Source organism: Microcebus murinus, chromosome 22, assembly GCF_040939455.1.
Source record: "Microcebus murinus isolate Inina chromosome 22, M.murinus_Inina_mat1.0, whole genome shotgun sequence".
Lineage (NCBI taxonomy): Eukaryota > Metazoa > Chordata > Mammalia > Primates > Cheirogaleidae > Microcebus > Microcebus murinus.
Window position 1 is genome coordinate 5,048,441 of NC_134125.1, and position 17,803 is coordinate 5,066,243.

Sequence of the window (17,803 nt, forward strand, 5' to 3'; positions counted from 1 at the left end):
CCCCTAAAATGTATTGGCCATCTTAGTGACAACACTATGCAGCCACATCCACACACTTAAGACGCAGTCAATCAGAAGATTACACAGTTTATTCAATAGAAGGCATAAAAATTATAGTAACTTTCTTTCGCAGAAAATCACTTGCTTCCTGTTTTTCAGCTACTCACCAGTGAACAGTACGGGGACTATTCTTAGAAGACCCCTGCACGTTAGCCACCTCTGCAGTGCTCTGTGCAGGCATTACATGGCAGCTGAAGTCCTGGGGTGGGCAGGGATACCATGGGAGGTCAGTGCCTAAAAGTACTAAGGAACTTTAAAAAGCCTAAAATCAAGTACATTTCAGTATCTGTGTGTAAAAAAATAAGTATAACCTCAGGAAAAATGAGCTCTTTAATTATAAGCGATCCATCAAGATAAACATTGACACATTATTTATACTTAAATAATTTTTCATTTTCTTCTGTTAGAATTCTTCAAGACTGCTATGTTTTTAGTAAAATACTCACGAGTGTGAGATCGCTCATTTCCCCGGTCTGGAATGGTTCTTCTCAGACGTCTCCTGCAGTTCTGACTGGCAGTAAAGGCAAAACGGGAGCAACGTGCCGAGTCTGGGGCCAGCTGTGCCCTGGTGGCCTTATCTGTGGCACTGACATCAGCTGTCATCTTCCAAATCTGAGACCCCTAAATCTGCTGTCTTGATTGTTTTGCCACTTGTAAACAATCCCTTCTCAAATTCTTCTTCAGTAATTTTGCCTTTTTTAAACCTTTTCAAGAGCCTTGTGTCATTAAGTAGTTCCTCCATGTCCTCATCTTCAATATCAGAACCCTAAGTGCAAAAGAAACCAGCAAACTACTGAATGTCTTAGTAACAGTGTTCTAGTGAAATCAGCAATTTTTTTTTTTTTTTTTTTTTGAGACAGAGTCTCGCTTTGTTGCCCAGGCTAGAGTGCCATGGCGTCAGCCTAGCTCACAGCAACCTCAAACTCCTGGGCTCAAGCAATCCTCCTGCCTCAGCCTCCCGAGTAGCTGGGACTACAGGCATGCGCCACCACGCCCGGCTAACTTTTTTTCTATATATGTTAGTTGGCCAATTAATTTCTTTTTATTTATAATAGAGATGGGGTCTCGCTCTTGCTCAGGCTAGTTTCAAACTCCTGACCTCGAGCAATCCGCCCGCCTCAGCCACCCAGAGTGCTAGGATTACAGGCATGAGCCACTGCGCCTGGCCAATTTTTTTTTTTTTTTTTTTTTTAAATGAGGCAGAGAATCTGTTGCCCAGGCTTGACAGTAGTGGCACAATTACAGCTCATCGTAACCTTGAACTCCTGGGCTCAAATGACTGTCCCTCCTTAGGCTCCCACACAGTTGGGACTACAGCCACATACACCATGCCCCACTAATTTTTTTTTTTTTTTTTAGTAGCAGTGGGGTCTTGCTATGTTGCTCAGGCTGGATATCAGACTCCTAGCACTGACCCTCCCACCTTGGCCTGTGCATGAGCTGCCGTGCCTGGCCAAAACCAGCAATTTTTAATCAAGAACTACAAGCTCTCTGATCTGTAAGCTCCCACAAATACAGCAAGTTCCACACCCTTGTTGCTAGTGTAATAAAGAAATCTGAGAACCCCACACAATTCCTATTTGAAGATTTCTATTACAATAATATGTGTTCAGAATTCCAAGTTAAAATGTAAGTAATAAAGAAAATTGCAAACTTCACCTCTTCTCTTTTCCTTTTCTCATTCATTTTTTTCTTCTTTTCTTTTTTGGCCTTCTGTTTTGACCATGCTTTATTTTTTATGAATTTTCTTCTCCCTTCATTTTCTGTTTTCTCTTTTCTTTGTTGCTCCAGTAGTTTCTGCCTCTGCTTTTCTCTAATTTTATCTTTAAATGGAATAGTGTCTGTATTAACATCCACAGGCACGAAGTCTGGAAACTGCTTTCCTCTCAGCTCTGGCATCTTAGGCATCCTCAATAGGGCAAAGCCTCGAGCAAGACTGGCGAGATCAAGGTCTAATCAAATCAAAACTTAAGAGTTAGCAGGGGGAATGGTGTGATCATAGCTCACCACAGCCTCCAACTTCTGGGCTCAAGCCATCCTCCTGCCTCAGCCTCCCGAGTAGCTAGAACTACAGGTGTGCACCACCACACCAGGCTAATTTTTTAATTTTCTTTAAAGATGGGGTCTTGCTATGTTGCCCAGGATGGTCTCAAACTCCTGACCTCAGGTGATCTTCCTTCCTTGGCCTCCCAATGTGCTGGGATTACAGGTGTGAGCCTCCACACTAAGCCTTACAATATAATTTTTCTACAAAAAGAATCAATGGATTCACTTTAATTAGAATTAAAATAATAACATGTTTAGAAGGTAAAAGGGAATATTCAGCAGCCAGTGGCTGGTTTATCCTGTGTCTACTCAAAGTCTAGAAACACTCCCTTTTGAATGTTTAGAAAATATTAATGCCTAACATTTTCATAAGACAAGGCAACTTCATCTTTGAAAGAGCATCAGGTAATTAAGATAAAGATACAATTATATGAAGAAAAAGTACAACTTACCCTTTAATCTGAAAATGAGGTTGCATTCATGCTTTGCATAAGCCTGGATGTAGGACACAAAAGCTTTCATGCCCTTTTCAAACACAGCTCTGTCAGCCAGGGCCATGGACTTGAGCTTTGGTAGAAGGTCAGCTGTGTTTTTCTGGAGCTTCATCTCCTGCAGGGGACACTGCACAGAGACCACATTCTCAACTCTAGCTGGCATCACCTCACCCCAATGCTCCCCCATCTTGAAAAGCAAAACAGTTCATTTTAATCTTAGATCAGAAGTCTGGAGCCCAAATCCAACCCAACTATTTTACCTGGTCCAAAAAGTATTTTAAATTTCTAAAAGAAAATTTAAACAGAAGATTTCGCATGATAAATCTTCCTGATAAGAAAGTATGGCAACACTGGGTCCATCTTCTCAAGTAGAACCTTTGCCTGGGGCCCAGCAGTAGCTACAAGCCCATAAGAGACTCAGTCACTACAAGACTGAGCTGCCCCCGCTGCCTTAAGGCCTGCCAGGGTCCTGCACTGACAGCACCAGCCCAGCCCCTGTGAGTCTGCAATCCTCAATCTAAGTTTCTGACCATATGCCAGAGAACTCTGCAGCTCCCTTGTCACTGGGTGTTCTACGTAAAAAGGGAAGACAGCTTACTTTCTGGTTAATTGCAAGGAAATTGATGTACGACTCTTCCATGGGCAGGAGGAACACCAGAGCGCTGCCACTGTGGCCAATGCGGGCTGTGCGGCCACAGCGATGCACGAAGGCACTGTGAGGACACAGGATGGGAACAGGTGGCCAGGTGAAGACGCTGAGCACAGCTCAGGCTCCAGCCACGCGGCTCAAATGCTACGGGGAGATGCCAGACACCACAGCTCAGTGTGGACTTGGCCACCTACCAGTGTGAGAAACAGAATAGCTGGCAATTAAACAGACTTTGCAAACAGATAAGATGCTGTAAGAGTAGAAAATTTGGGAAACAAAACTATAAAGAATAAACTAAAAATGATCCATAATCTCAGCAGTAACCATTATTTTCATTTGGAGGTTTATATTTATAGGCATTTTCCTATGTTTGGAAGCTTATATTAGGAACATATATTTACTTTGGAGAAAATTACAATTTGCATATATGGCTTTATGTATTGCTTTTTTCATTTAAACATTCTATCAGTAATTTCTGAAAGAAATTATAGTATTTGAAAATGCCTTTAATTGCTATAATCTCGTATCACTTTCACCCAGGGAATAACCCAGGGAAATGAGTGGGTTATTCACTCATTTGGCTATTTTTGCTATTTTTTTTTTTTTTTTTGAGACAGAGTCTCGCTTTCTTGCCTAGGCTAGAGTGAGTGCCGTGGCATCAGCCTAGCTCACAGCAACCTCAAACTCCTGGGCTCAAGCGATCCTCCTGCCTCAGCCTCCCGAGTAGCTGGGACTACAGGCACAAGCCACCATGCCCGGCTGATTTTTATATTATATATATTAGTTGGCCAATTAATTTCTTTCTATTTTTATGGTAGAGACGGGGTCTCGCTCAGGCTGGTTTTGAACTCCTGACCTTGAGCAATCCGCCCGCCTCGGCCTCCCAGAGTGCTAGGATTACAGGCGTGAGCCACCGCGCCCGGCCTATTTTTGCTATTTTTAAAGAGACAAGATCTCACTCTGTCACCCAGGCTGGAGTACAGTGGGTGTGATCACAGCTCACTGCAGCCATGCCTAGCTAACTTTTTAATTTTTTTAGAGACAGGGTCTCACTATATTTCCCAGGCTGGTCTTAAACTCCTGGCCTTAAGCAATCCTCTCACCTCAGCCTCCCAAGTAGCTAAAATAATGTTCTGATGAACAACACATGTTTAACTTCTCAGAATCCCCATCTCGTTAAGCTACATTCCTAGACAGAGAAAGGGTAGCAGCAGCCTACCACACTGTACCTTGCATTGCTGGGAGGGTCGTACTGCAAAACCCAGTTTACTTCAGGAATATCTATCCCCCGGGCCATCACATCCGTGCACACTAAAATCCCACTAGAAAATGAGAAAATAGCATTCTGAGTAAGGAGGTCACAGTCTTCATCACCATCAGTCTTTTTTTGTTATTGTTGAGATAGGGTTTTGCTCTGTGACTGGGGCTAGAGTCCAGTGGCGTCATCACAGCTCACTGTAGTCTCAAACTCTTGGGCTCAAGCAATCCTCCTGCCTCCACCTCCTGAGTTAGCTGGGACTACAGGCCCACACCACCATGCCCGGCTAATTTTTTAATATTTTGTAAAGATGGGGTCTCACTATATTGCCCATGCAGGTCCTGAACTCCTGGCCTCAAGTGATTCTCCCACCTCAGCCTCTCAAAGTGCTAGGATTGCAGGCATGAGCCACTGTGCCCAGCCAAAAGTACATTTAAGATAGCCAGGATGCTCAATGATTAAGAAAAATAGAAAATTACTATTTCTATGTACAAAGAGAAACAAGTTATGGCCACCTAAGAGACCACAAGTTCCCTGCGGTGTAGTCACAAGCCTGACAACAGACAGACAGTTTCCATCCCGACAAGACTAACAGATTGCTTCTTTTGGCTCAATCATCCAACTGACAAATAGTTATCACAACCCTCCACTGGGCCAGGTGCAGGGAGACGCAGAAGGGAACAGGATACCCAAGACTCCTGCCTTCACGGAGGCTACAATCCAACAGGGAGGCCCCACAACTAAGGCAGCAACACAGCAAAGCATAAAGCGGGTCAGAGCTGAGGAAAGGGTGCTCCAGGTGTTTATACCAATAAGATGCAATAAGCAGGTCAGAGAAGGAAGAGGGTCCCAGACAGGAAAGACAACACATGTGGAGAGATATGGTACAAGGGGGAACAGGGTGAGTTTGGGGACCTGAAAAAGTGTAGTGCAGCTGGAGGTCTGCTATCTCCAACAAAGCCAACCTACCTCTGCAATTTGCGGAACTCCATGAAGATCTTATTGCGCTTATATTTCATCTTTCCGTGAATGCACATAATCTTCACACCCTTCACCAGGGCTTCCAGAGCCTTCCCATAGTACTCCACACAGGCACAGGTGCTGTGAGAAGGGACAGAGGCCTTAGTGTCATTGGCCATCTTGGTCCTTCTACAATTAGGGGGAGCAAAGCAGTGAATGACAGGTGCAGCAGACGTGACCTAATTATGAACCCCTCCTTAGGGGAATGAAGAGGGGAATGGCTGTGACTATCATCCACCACTAAGCTCCAGATTTGAAATCCTCTCAGCCAAAGAAAGGTCAATCTTTTGACAAAATCCCTCAAACATGAGTTAAACACCAAGGATATATTCTACTGTCTAAAGATGTTCTACCAAGTGGACTCTCCCTGGGCCCCTGAGAAAGGAACTAAACTGAAGGAGTCATTGAGAACAAAACAATGAAATCTTAGACACCAACAGTCTTATAAAATCTTACAACACTCCTGCTTTTCCTTTGGGGAACTACTACTTCCCTAATTAGCAGGATTTCCAAGGGCTCGGCAAAAAACCCATGTTAGATCACTGAGATCCCTTCTCCCAGATATTTGGGACTTGGGACTAACACCCAAGGACAAAAGGGGGCTAGAGCAGGGTCATCCCAAAGAGGATGTGGCGTAACGAGATGGCCCGGGAACTCCTGCCAAGGAACTCTCCGGGGCACCCCGGATCCTGTCCCCCCTGGGGGCTGCGCACTCAACTTTCCCTTTAGGTCTGTGAGCTCCTTACCCAGCAACCTTCCAGTAAAGTTCACCCAGAACCCCTTTTTCCTTACTCAGAAGAATTCCAAAGTGACTTCCCGTCCTTTTGCAGATAAGGGAACTAAGGCTTTCTTTACCAGAGGCAAGGAGCCAAGTGGCAGGCTCCCTCTCTGCTATTCCTCCCGCTATTCCAGCTGCAGGATTCCAAGGTGGACTAACTCTCGTCTACTTAAACACCTCCACCTATGCTAAGTGACTGCTACCGGATTCGTCATTGTTTTCTGCCACCAGCCACATGAGCATGTAATAAAGTGGTGTATCACACGCTAAGGGTCACAACCCACAGATCCTGAAAGCAACTTGGTGGGTCTCAATCAGCATTTCTGAATGCATCCCTAGTAGAGTGCACAATTTTGTGAAACCTTTGTTTTATTTGTGTGTGTGTGTGTGTGTGTGTGTGTGTGTGTGTGTGTACTGTGGGTCAGTCAATACAGACAATGTATTTTGTTTGTAGAATGACAGAAAAGAAACATAAAATTCTCTTGGTATTGCCAAAGATCAACAATTTCATATGTGGAGAAGGAACAAAAAACAAACCACTAGCCCAAAGAATACACATCTGTTCCTATCTTGCCTTCCGAGCACAAGACAAAACCCCACTGTGGCAGACTCCGTGGGTGGCTGATCAGATGCCATTCCCGAACACTCCTTCCTTCGCCTGCCTCTCCACAGGCAGGGAAGCTACACTCATCTTCTCTGCCGCTCCTGAAGTGAGGGTTGTGTGTGACCCACTTTTGGGCTCTAAGATGAATTCACAGCTGAAGTCAGCTATAGCTAACACTGCCTTCTACCCTCTCTGCTTTTCCTCTTCCACCTACCCTCAGTGCACACAGGACAAGGTGTTACAGTGGACACCTGAAAACCATGAGGTGACATATAGGAGGGAAAGGACCAAGACAAGCACATAAACATTGACTATGAAGTTACTAACACATTAAACCAATGTCAGAAACTGCCTACCTTTGGACTTTTTTTTTTTTTTCGAGATAAGAGTCTCACTCTTTTGCTCAGGCTAGAATGCCGTGGCATCAGCCTAGCTCACAGCAACCTCAAACTCCTGGGCTCAAGCGATCCTCCTGCCTCAGACTCACAAGTAGCTGGGACTACAGGCATGCGCCACCACGCCCAGCTAATTTATATATATATATATTTTTTTAGTTGGCCAATTAATTTCTTTCTATTTATAGTAGAGACAGGGTCTCGCTCTTGTTCAGGTTGGTTTCAAACTCCTGACCTTGAGTGATCCGCCCGCCTCGGTCTCCCAGAGTGCTAGGATTACAGGCGTGAGCCACTGCGCCTGGCCTGGACTTCTTTTTATAGGAGGAAAACAAACCCTTCCTGTTTGAGCCACAGAAGTTAGGTTTTCAGTTACTTGCAACCAAAAGCATTCATGAGACAACCATCCTAGACAGAATCCAAAACCCAAGGGCCACACGAACCTGCGCGTTCTGGGTGTGGATGAACCCAACTCCCATACCAGAGAGCACAGGATTACCTGAAAAAGACCAGGTGCTTTTCCTGCTTATGATTGCGAAGGAAATGTACCAGCTGATTAAATTTCTCATCTGCCTTGCATACCTACAAAATGAAAAGGGAAAGTACTAAAATAAAAACATTTATTAGCAACGATAATCTCCATGGCTATTTTTAGTTTCGGTCTTAAATTTAAAGAATCTAATTTTTTCCATGAATAGGACAGACTTTAGTCAGAATGTTAATCAATCTACCTAGCTCAGAATAAATGTTAATATGTGCTGCCATCTGTAACAGTTTTTAAGTCACAAAATGATAGAACTCAGAGAAATATAGTCACCTAATGCAACAGTTTCCAAATCCCAATCCCAATACACATGCCAGCTATAACACCATCTCCAAGGCAGATTTTTACATTGCAGACTCTTGGGCACAGCATACAGAGTCTTATTCAGTAGGTCTGGGATTGGACCTAAGAATCTACATTGTTTACGAGTTCCCCCAGAGATTCTGATGCTAAGTTCAGAAGTCACTGCTGTAAGGTGAATAGAGATTTCCAGAAAGGAATGTACATAATTATCTGAAAGACTGCCATGGAGACAGACCCCACTGTTTCTCTTAAAAATGCAATCAAGTGCTCCATGCAAAGTCCCAAACTGGTGCCATTAAATTCACCTGAATGCATTCCCCCTATTTTTACCAAAACCAACATTTTTTTTTGTTTTGGTTTGGGTTTTTTGAGACAGAGTCTTGCTCTGCTGCCCAGGCTAGAGTGCTGTGGCATCTGCCTAGCTCACTCACAGCAACCTCAAACTCCTGGGCTCAAGCAATCCTCCTGCCTCAGCCTCCTGAGGCTGCTGTCCTCAAATGCTTTTTAAATGTCCCACAGGATCTCATTACATAACTTCACTTTCCTATAAACTGCAAGTGAATCCCGAGAGCACGTGCCATGACTACTGAACCACAGGACTGAGCAAGAAGCAAGCCCAGGTGCGCACCATGTAGTAGTTCTCCAGGCGGGACGGGGTCTTCTGGGTGCTGCTGGCTGCCACACCCTTCTCCTTCACTGAGACCCGGACGGGGTTCCGGAGGCCTGCTCTCACCAGGTTCTCCACCTCCTGCGTCTGAGTGGCAGAGAAAAGGCCCGTTCGCCTCTGCTTTGGCAAAAACTCCAGGATGGTGTTTATGCTGAAAAAAGAAGGCTCATACTTAACCCTTCACTTACCAGCACAATGAACAAATAGTGCCTCATCATACTAACAGGGATTTAAAAAGACTGAAAAAGAAGTCACCAAAATATTTACAATAGGCTGGGTGCAGTGGCTCACGCCTGTAATCCTAGCACTCTGTCTGGGAAGCCGAGGCTGGAGGATAGCTTCAGGTCAGGAGTTTGAGGCTGAGCTGAGCAAGAGCGAGACACCATCTCTACCAAAAATGGAAAAAATTAGCTGGGCATGGTGGTGGTGCATGCCTATAGTTCCAGCTACTCAGGAGGCTGAGGCAGGAGGATTGCTTGAGCCCAAGAGTTTGAGGTTGCAGTGAGCAGTAATGATGCCACTGCCCTCTAGCCAGGACGACACAGTGAGACTCTGTCTCAAATTAAAAAAAAATAAATTTCCAGCTGATATTACTAGAAAGTGAGGTTATGGGTGATTTTTGTTTCTTCTTCATACTTTCATTTTTCCTAGGTTTCTCCAATGTGAACATAAATTTATACCTTTACAGTGGGGTACAATTAAAAGAAGAGAGTGAAATTAAGACAAAACATTTTGAGACTAAAAACCACTGAATATAGATTTTTTTTTTAAGAGATGGGGTCTCACTCTATTGCCAGGCTGGAGTACAATGACCCGATTATAGCTGACTGCAGCCTTGAACTCCTGGGCTCAAGTGATCCTCCCACCTCAGCCTCCCAAAGTGTTGGGACTGCAGGTGTGAGCCACCACAGCTGGCCAAGTCTTTATTTTATTTTATTTTTTTTTGAGACAGAGTCTCACTTTGTTGCCCAGGCTGGAGTGAGTGCCGTGGTGTCAGCCTAGCTCACAGCAACCTCAATCTCCTGGGCTGAAGCAATCCTTCTGCCTCAGCCTCCCGAGTAGCTGGGACTACAAGGCATGCGATACCATGCCCGGCTAATTTTTTGTATATCTATTTTTTAGTTGGTCAATTAGTTTCTTTCTATTTTTAGTAGAGACGGGGTCTCGCTCAGGCTGCTTTCGAACTCCTGACCTTGAGCAATCCACCCACCTCGGCCTCCCAGAGTGCTAGGATTACAGGCGTGAGTCACCGCGCCCGGCCTGGCCAAGACTTTACATGGGTGAATTGTGTGGTATGTAAATTGAATCCCAATAAAGCTATTTATTAAGGACAACAACAATAAAGGCAAAACAAAACCATGAAGGAAAATGCATTTTAAGAATATCAAAGATAGAGAAAGTAAAATTAAATTTGTGTGGTAGAATCTAAAGGATCAAACTACCCAATGGTTTGAAACTCCAATGTGGTTAACAGAAACACTTAGTCAGGAAGTGGTAACGGAATCCCATTTCACCTCCTTTTCTACCAAGATCACCCACCCACCCAATGCCAGTGAAGTCCAAAATCCGGTTACCTTGCCTCAAATCCCATGTCCAGAAGTCTGTCTGCTTCATCCAACACCAGGACATCCAGGGAGCGCACACAGCTGACCAGATCCAAGCCTTCGGCCTTCCTGCGGAACATGTCCTCCAAGCGGCCTGGCGTGGCCACAATGATGTTCCCGCTATGAAAAGAAAGTTAACGCCTACCATCTCTCTGGATCTTGAGAAGACTGGTGATGGTTAATACCAGGTTTCATACCCCTAAAAGTTATCTAAGTCCCAGTGAAGAGAAAGATGACCAGGAGACTGGCAGAGAGTGCTGCAGGGTAGAGACACCACGGGCCACGGGGAGGAGTCTGGGTTCCGGGCTAAGATCCAGGACGGATGGGCAAACTCCGCCCCCAGTCCAAACCTGGCCTGCCAAGTGTTTCCTTGGCACACAACCACGCCCCTCCCTTCACGTGCTGTCTGTCGCTGCCTTCACACTGCAGCAGCAGCTGAGTAATTGTGACATAGACCACATGGTCCACAAAGCCTAAAATATTTACCATCTATCTGCTCCTTGACAGAAAAAGCTTGCCAACCTCTGACCTACAGCAAGTTACTCAGCCACTTTAGGTCCCAGGTAACTCTATAATAAAACGAAATGCTGACAGAATTAGAGAGCCACAAACTGGGAGACTGAGGGCCAGATGCCCCACAGACTGGCTGATCTGTAAGAAATTTCTTTAAAATGTAGATTACATGCCAACGGATTAAAACTCAGGAAATTACACATACAAATCTAGAATCCCATCTTCTTTTCAAAAAACTCAAAACCTGGCGATTCTGAGCCCAGAGTCCAGCCAGGTAACTACCAACTGGAGATGAGTTTTGAGGGCACCTACTGGCCAGTTCCTCACAATCTGTTCCCCACGTACACTCACAGGTAGGGCTAAATCATACAATTTCTCTTGGGTTCAGTGCCAAGAACAAGCAAAGAAAGAAGTGGAAGCAAGCAAACTTACCCTTGTTGCTTAAACCTCTCAACATCTTCCCCAGGATTCCTGCCACCGATCCAAAGAATCTGGCTAAAACAAGAAACAGGTCTTTGAGCAAGTTGGGCAAAACAGTAGCCATGGCTAACAGCGATGCTCCATCCAATTCACCTGAACTGTGGGAAGTGCTTCGTGAAATGTGCCAGGACCTCGTCTATCTGAACAGCCAGCTCTCGAGTGGGGGTGATGATTATGGCTCCAACCTACCCACGTGGAGGGAACGGACATGGTTAGCTGCACGAGGGACTCCCAGAGCTGAACACACGAGCCCTGCACCTGCCACCTCACAGAGGAAAGTGCCCAGAAAAACAGCACTTCCTGGACTTTAGCAGCAGCATCTGGTCATCGCATATATCAACTACTTTGAATTAAGGTCACTGGTCATTATTCACTGCAGTTATGCTTTATAAAGTCACTGCAAACATGGAACCATTGCTCCTAGGGGAAATACACCACAGAAAGGACACAGTGTACAGTCTGACAGCTGAAATGAGAGGCAGCTCTGCCCACATCCACGAATGACCATGAAAGCACCCCAGCATCAAATTAGGGGTTATAAATTTCAAACAGTAGGCAAATTTACAAATATAGAATCCACAAATAATGATGTTGATTGCCTTTTAATTATTCAAGATTTTAACTAGCTTCTTACCCAACTGTGAAATGACTGATGACTAAGTGAAAAGAAATCACTTTTGCAATTCCTCACCTGACTCTTTTTTAACTTTTCTTCCCTTCTCAAGAGGATTTCCAGAATGGGAATGACAAAAGCAAGTGTTTTGCCACTACCTGTGACCTGCAAAGGGAGAGGAAGTTTTGGTTTGCTTTTTATTCTCACAGTTCATTTGAGGGAAAACATGAGGACAGGCTAATGTACACAAGGTACTCACCGCTTCTGCGGCGACGTCCTTGTTTTTCATGAAGAGAGGGATGGTTGCAGACTAGAGAGAGATTGCAAAGCACTGGTTAAAGAATGCTATGAACTCACAGGTGAGACCAAAACCCCTAGGCACATAATGGGTGGCTAACGTCACAGCAGACCCTACCACAAAGGGGACTCAGAGAAACCAAGGCACCACTTACAAGTTGACAGTGTGGTGGGGACAGCAACCTGAGCTGGGAGATGGGAGTCCTGAATTCTAGTCCCGTCTCTCCTACTTTTCCACTCTGGACCAGGAAGCGGTTAAAGGTCCTTTCTAGCTCTAGTATCACAGAAGAATGATTCAAATAAACCCTGTCATTTTAAGCGTTGTGCAGTGCCTCCAGATTTTGAGAAGCCTGGCCATTTGGTGTCAGGTCTTGGCCTCAAGGTTGCTCTTGGTCCCCAAAGCCTGAGCTCACCCGCATCGCAGCAGATGTCATCCCTTTCCAGCTGCCTCTACACGAGTGGCTGTCAACCTGGGTGATTTCTAACCTCCTAACGACCCAGGGAACATTGCAATGTCTGGAGACATTTTTGGTTGTCAAAACCCAGGGTGGGGGGTGCTGTCATCTGGTGGGTAGATTCCGGGGGTGTTGCTACATCCTGTATTGCCCAGTACAGCTCCCACAACAAAAAATTTCCCAGCCCCAAATGTCAAAAGTGGCCAGATTAGGGACCCTGCTCTAGACCACTGCTGTCCAATAGAAACATAATATGAACCACGTATGTAATTTAAAATGTTCTAATAGCCACCGTAAGAAAAGTAAAAAGAAATGGGTAAAATAAATTTTAATACAATACATCCAAAGTATTGCCACTCCAAAATTTAATCAATACTATTATAAAAATTAAGGAGCTATTTTCTATTCTTTTCCCGTATGAACTCTTCAAAATCCAGTGTACTATTTTATAACTAGAGTACATCTGAATTTGGACCAACTGTATTTCACATGCTCAATAGCCATGTGTGTCTGGTGACCACGGTAGCAGAGGGAGAGCTCTAAGCAGTGAACTCCGACGGCAGAGCCTGGGTCTTGTTTGCACTAAGTTCCCAAGGCATGGCACACAACACCCCCAGTCTTTCTCAGCAGCCCTGCCTGCTTGCTCCACATCCTTCCTGGCAATCTTATGGACATCTCCAACTCAACAGTTTAAAACAGAACACTGGGTTTTCCCTCTGAAACCTGTTACCCCTCCCAGACTTCCTCATCTCAGGAAATGGTAACACTAAACACCCAGTTACTAAGAACAAAACCTTCAGGTCCCTCTTGATTCCTCTTTCATAACCTTCCCCCACTTCCAGTCTCTCAGCAACTGTAACACTACCCCAAATCTGATTTCTCGATGTCCACTGCTTCCACCCCACCACCATCTCTCACCTCACAACAGCCTCCAAACTGACCTGCCTCCTTCTCCTCTTACCCCTTTAAAGTCCATTCTCTACAGAGATCACAGCCCTTCCCTTCTTACACGTTTCAATCCCACATAAGATGGCTTCCCACTACCTTGAGAATAAAATCCAAGCTGCCACAAGACCCCGCATAGTGCAACCCCTGCCTTGCTCAGCTCTTACGCTACTCTTGATGCCACACAGGTCTTCCTTCTGTTGCTCAAAGCTCATTTCCAGACAACCCCATGGCAGATGCAGTGGCATTTCTCAAGGCTGGTATCATCTGCCCCCAATCACGCCAGTCCTTCTTGATCACTCGGGTCTCAGCTCAATGACAGCTCCTTAGAGAGGCCTCCCCTAACACACTACCACATGAGTCTGTTTTGTTCCTTTATAACACCACCAGCTGAAATTATCTTATTCTTTTACTTCTTTCTGTAGTTCCTCCACTAGAAAATAAGCCCAGGAATAGGTACCAACACTGCCTAGGGTCTAGATTGGACCTGATACATAGCAGGTCCTCAAGAAATATTTCTTGAAGAAATGAATTAACTGGGTCAGGGTGCTTCACTTCGTGACACAGTAGCAATAGGTAACATTTATTACTGAGCGCCTATAATGTGCCGACATTGTTTTATTTCATCTACACAACCACCCTACGAGACAGATAATGTTATTTTCATCGCTTCACAGAGAAGGAAAATGAAGCACAGAGAGGGTAAGTCATTTGTCCGAGGTCTCACAGCTAGAGCGGGCCAGGATGTGAACCAGGTACTAAGTCCCCAGCACCCAAGGGCGGAGTGGGGTGCAGTGGAGGCGAGATCCCGGCGTGGGTGCGCCGCCGCCGGGCCACTATCCCGCTTCACATCGCGGGAGTCTGGGCAGCCTGGCGACGTGGCACAGTTCTCGCTGGAGGGATGACAACCCCAGGGCTCGAGTCCTAGTTCGACCGCCTACTGGCCCGTACGACGAGCGGGTGCCGGGCCCGCTCCCAGCCTCACTTTCACAACGGGCCCTGGGGACGGATACCTGCACCGGCGTCATGTACGGGAAGCCCAGCTCCCGCAGCGCGCCCAGCACCCGCGGGTCCAGCGGCACCGGCAGCGACTCCCAGGAACCCTCCGTCACGTGTTCCATTGCGCTCTACTCCGCCGACTGAGAAGCCGCCGCCGCCCGGACGCTCCCAGTGCCCGGCCAGCGAGCACTTCCGCTTCCGCTCCGGCAGCTCCCCTTGCCGGCCGGAAACCGCGCTGGAGCTGCAAAGTTCCGGGGGGCTGGGAAGGCGCCCTCCCTGCTGGAGGGAAGAAAAGTCGACCGCGGGAGCGGGAAAGCGGGCGGCGGGAGGCCGGGCCGACTAGTTCCACCCGCCCTGCGCAGCCTCTTTGGCTCCCGGCGCCTTTCCACACCAAGCAGGAATTTTGGCGGGAAGGATTCTGGCCCGGCTCCCCAACTTTATCAGCCAGTCGGAGGCAGGTGGCAGCACAACACCGCGTCCAGGCCAAAGGACAGCAGAGCTGGCTGGACTGGGCAGAGAAATGTGCCCCAGCCCGAGAGTCGCAGTTTAGTAGACATGCAAAATAGGGCTGATGGTGGGGATCCAATGGCTGGCACATAATAAATGTTGGTTTACTCTCCAGGAAATTATGGTCCTAAGCGAGAACACTGTCTTCTCATTCCTGTGTTGACAATGGCTCTTGGGACATTCATTTGTCCACGCATACAATTAATTCGGCAAGCTTTTATTGACTACTCATTATGGGCTGAGTTCTGAGGACATCCCCTCCGCCTCACCAGCTATGAACAGAGCATCCTCATGTTGGGGCTCAGAAAGTAATTCCCCAAAATGGAGGCCTCAGAAGCAAAAGTTTCTCTCTGACCCTTTCCTGCCCTCCTGTGCCTCCCTCCTCATGCCAAGGCTAGCCATAGAAATTAGAATCCCTCTTACCCAAAGAGGGTCATAGAAACTGGAACCCCCTTTTCTCCAAAGCCAGCAATTAAAACCTAAAAAATATTGCTCTGTAACTTTCCCCTGCCCTTCTGTGTAAAAACTGGCCATAAAGAAATTATCTAACCTACCTTGTTATGATTGTAGGTCATACATTCCCCATTTCAGAAAGGATCCTGCCCCATACCCCAGAAGGAAGAAATGATGCAGAGAGCCAAGAAGAATCTGAATAGGGCTTGCTGGGGTTCCCCAGTCTGTTAGCATTACATCACACCCTTTTGTGTCTACACAGGTGTCCATGCTTCATTGAACCCTAAGCATAAAATGAGTACTTTTCCATGTGTTTTTCGGTATTCATTCTGAAAGTTCCAGTGTCATATAAAACCATGATCAAATAAACTTATATGCCTTTTCTCCCATTAATCTGCCTTTTGTTGGTTGATTTTTCAGCAAACTTCACAGGCAAAAGGGAACGTTTTCACCTCATCCCTACACTCCCTCCTTACATCCACAACTTTTGAAATGTCACCTTCTCGGTGGTGCCTTCCTTTCCTAATCACTAACACCCCCAGCCTGCTTCATTTCTCTCCTTAGCACTTACCATTAATGCTATATAATTTATTACATTCATATCCTTCACTAAAAGATAAACCAACAGTAATGGGGTATTTTCTCTATTATCTTTATCCCAGTGACTATAACTGTAGCACACAGTGGTCACTCAAATATTTGCAGGATGAATAAATGGGAATAAATAGTACTCATGCAGACTCTAGTCATCTGGAACTAAATTGAGATAAAAGCCTGAGTCCTGAGAGTTAAGGAAAAAAAGATATAAGCCTGAAGAAACACTTTCACTGAAATAACCATCACATCCTCAAAACACCTTTGACAATTGTTTTCTAAAATGGGACAGACAGGGCCAGGTGCAGTGGCTCACACCTGTCATGCTAGCACGCTGGGAGGCTGAGGTGAGAGAATTACTTGAGCTCAGGAGTTTGAGACTAGCCTGAGCAAGAGCGAGATCCCATCTCTACCAAAAATAGAAAAAACTAGCCAGGCATATTGGCATCTGCCTGTAGTCCCAGCTACTGGTGAGGCCGAGGCAGAAGGATCGCTTGAGCCCCAGGAGTTTGAGGTTGCTGTGAGCTACAATAACACCATTGCACTCTACCCAGGGTGACAGAGCAAGACTCTATCTCAAAAAATAAACTAAAATGGGACAGACAGGCCGGGCGCGGTGGCTCACGCCTGTAATCCTAGCTCTCTGGGAGGCCGAGGCGGGCGGATTGCTCGAGGTCGGGAGTTCGAAACCAGCCTGAGCAAGAGCGAGACCCCGTCTCTACTAAAAATAGAAAGAAACGAATTGGCCAACTAATATATATAGAAAAAATTGCCGGGCATGGTGGCCCATGCCTGTAGTCCCAGCTACTTGGGAGGCTGAGACAGAAGGATCGCTTGAGCCCAGGAGTTTGAGGTTGCTGTGAGCTAGGCTGACGCCACAGCACTCACTCTAGCCTAGGCAACAAAGTGAGACTCTGTCTCAAAAAAAAAAATAAAATAAAATAAAATAAAATGGGACAGACAGCTCTGAAAGTAAAGGCAAGGGAAACTGCATAGTTGTGTCTGCCTTTTGGGCTCTCCTACTTATTAGTCTTCTGAGCTTGGGACCCTTTTCAAGCCTGTTTCCTCAATTATAAAATGATTTCACCCAAGGTAATGTCCATTTTGAGGCATAAATAAGATAGACCATGTAAAGTGCTTAGCACCAACTCAGGACATTACACAGTGCTCAATTAATAGTAGCTTCTTTTATTTCTAGCAAGCCCTTACTGAATCAGCAGAAGAGGAACAATTTCGATAGGCAGAGCTCTTGTCTCTGGTTTCACTTTAACTCTCTATGGGGGCCTTGGGCAAATCATTAATCTCTCTTAAACCTATTTTCCACATCCACAAACCAGGTGGCTGAGTGAAAATAATTCAAACTTTTTTTTCCCCAAATAAAAAAATGCATAAGGTTTTAACACTAACCCATCTGAGAAACCACACAGGAACACCTGTGTGGAAACTAAAATTTGGTTCCTGTTTACTATCCTTAAGTTTATAAAAATAAAAGGTAACAGGCATAATTACTCAGAATACATGGATATGT

At 45.8% G+C, this 17,803-nt stretch overlaps 1 protein-coding gene across 3 annotated transcripts; it reads right to left on the reverse strand.

Annotated features, from left to right (window-relative positions):
• Positions 1–70: 70 nt before the first annotated feature.
• On the reverse strand, positions 71–14,925 carry DDX55 (DEAD-box helicase 55). Of its 3 annotated transcripts, none has more exons than XM_075996479.1 (14): positions 14,736–14,925; positions 12,285–12,335; positions 12,104–12,190; positions 11,506–11,597; positions 11,365–11,427; positions 10,390–10,539; positions 8,777–8,966; positions 7,801–7,883; positions 5,477–5,608; positions 4,479–4,571; positions 3,199–3,313; positions 2,559–2,787; positions 1,720–2,012; positions 71–826 (listed from the first exon to the last, which is right to left on the reverse strand). In XM_075996479.1, the coding sequence occupies exons 1-14, from the start codon at positions 14,841–14,843 to the stop codon at positions 653–655; spliced, it is 1,860 nt and encodes a 619-aa protein (XP_075852594.1). In that variant the 5' UTR covers positions 14,844–14,925; the 3' UTR covers positions 71–652. The 3 variants fall into 3 exon arrangements, with proteins under 3 accessions (XP_075852594.1, XP_075852595.1, XP_075852596.1); XM_075996480.1 differs by having other exon boundaries at positions 2,559–2,727; positions 14,736–14,924; XM_075996481.1 differs by having other exon boundaries at positions 12,104–12,183; positions 14,736–14,752.
• Positions 14,926–17,803: the final 2,878 nt, after the last annotated feature.

What these genes read in the sequence shown, in the direction of transcription:
- DDX55 (XM_075996479.1), bottom strand. Translation starts at nt 14,843, where the DNA reads ATGGAACACGTGACGGAGGGTTCCTGGGAGTCGCTGCCGGTGCCGCTG. An exon ending in GACATGGGATTTGAGGCAAG is followed by an intron (nt 8,967 to 10,389) that starts GTAACCGGATTT and finishes TTCTTTTTTCAG; the next exon opens with CATAAACACCATCCTGGAGT. An exon ending in CCTCATTTTCAGATTAAAGG is followed by an intron (nt 2,013 to 2,558) that starts GTAAGTTGTACT and finishes TGATTTGATTAG; the next exon opens with ACCTTGATCTCGCCAGTCTT.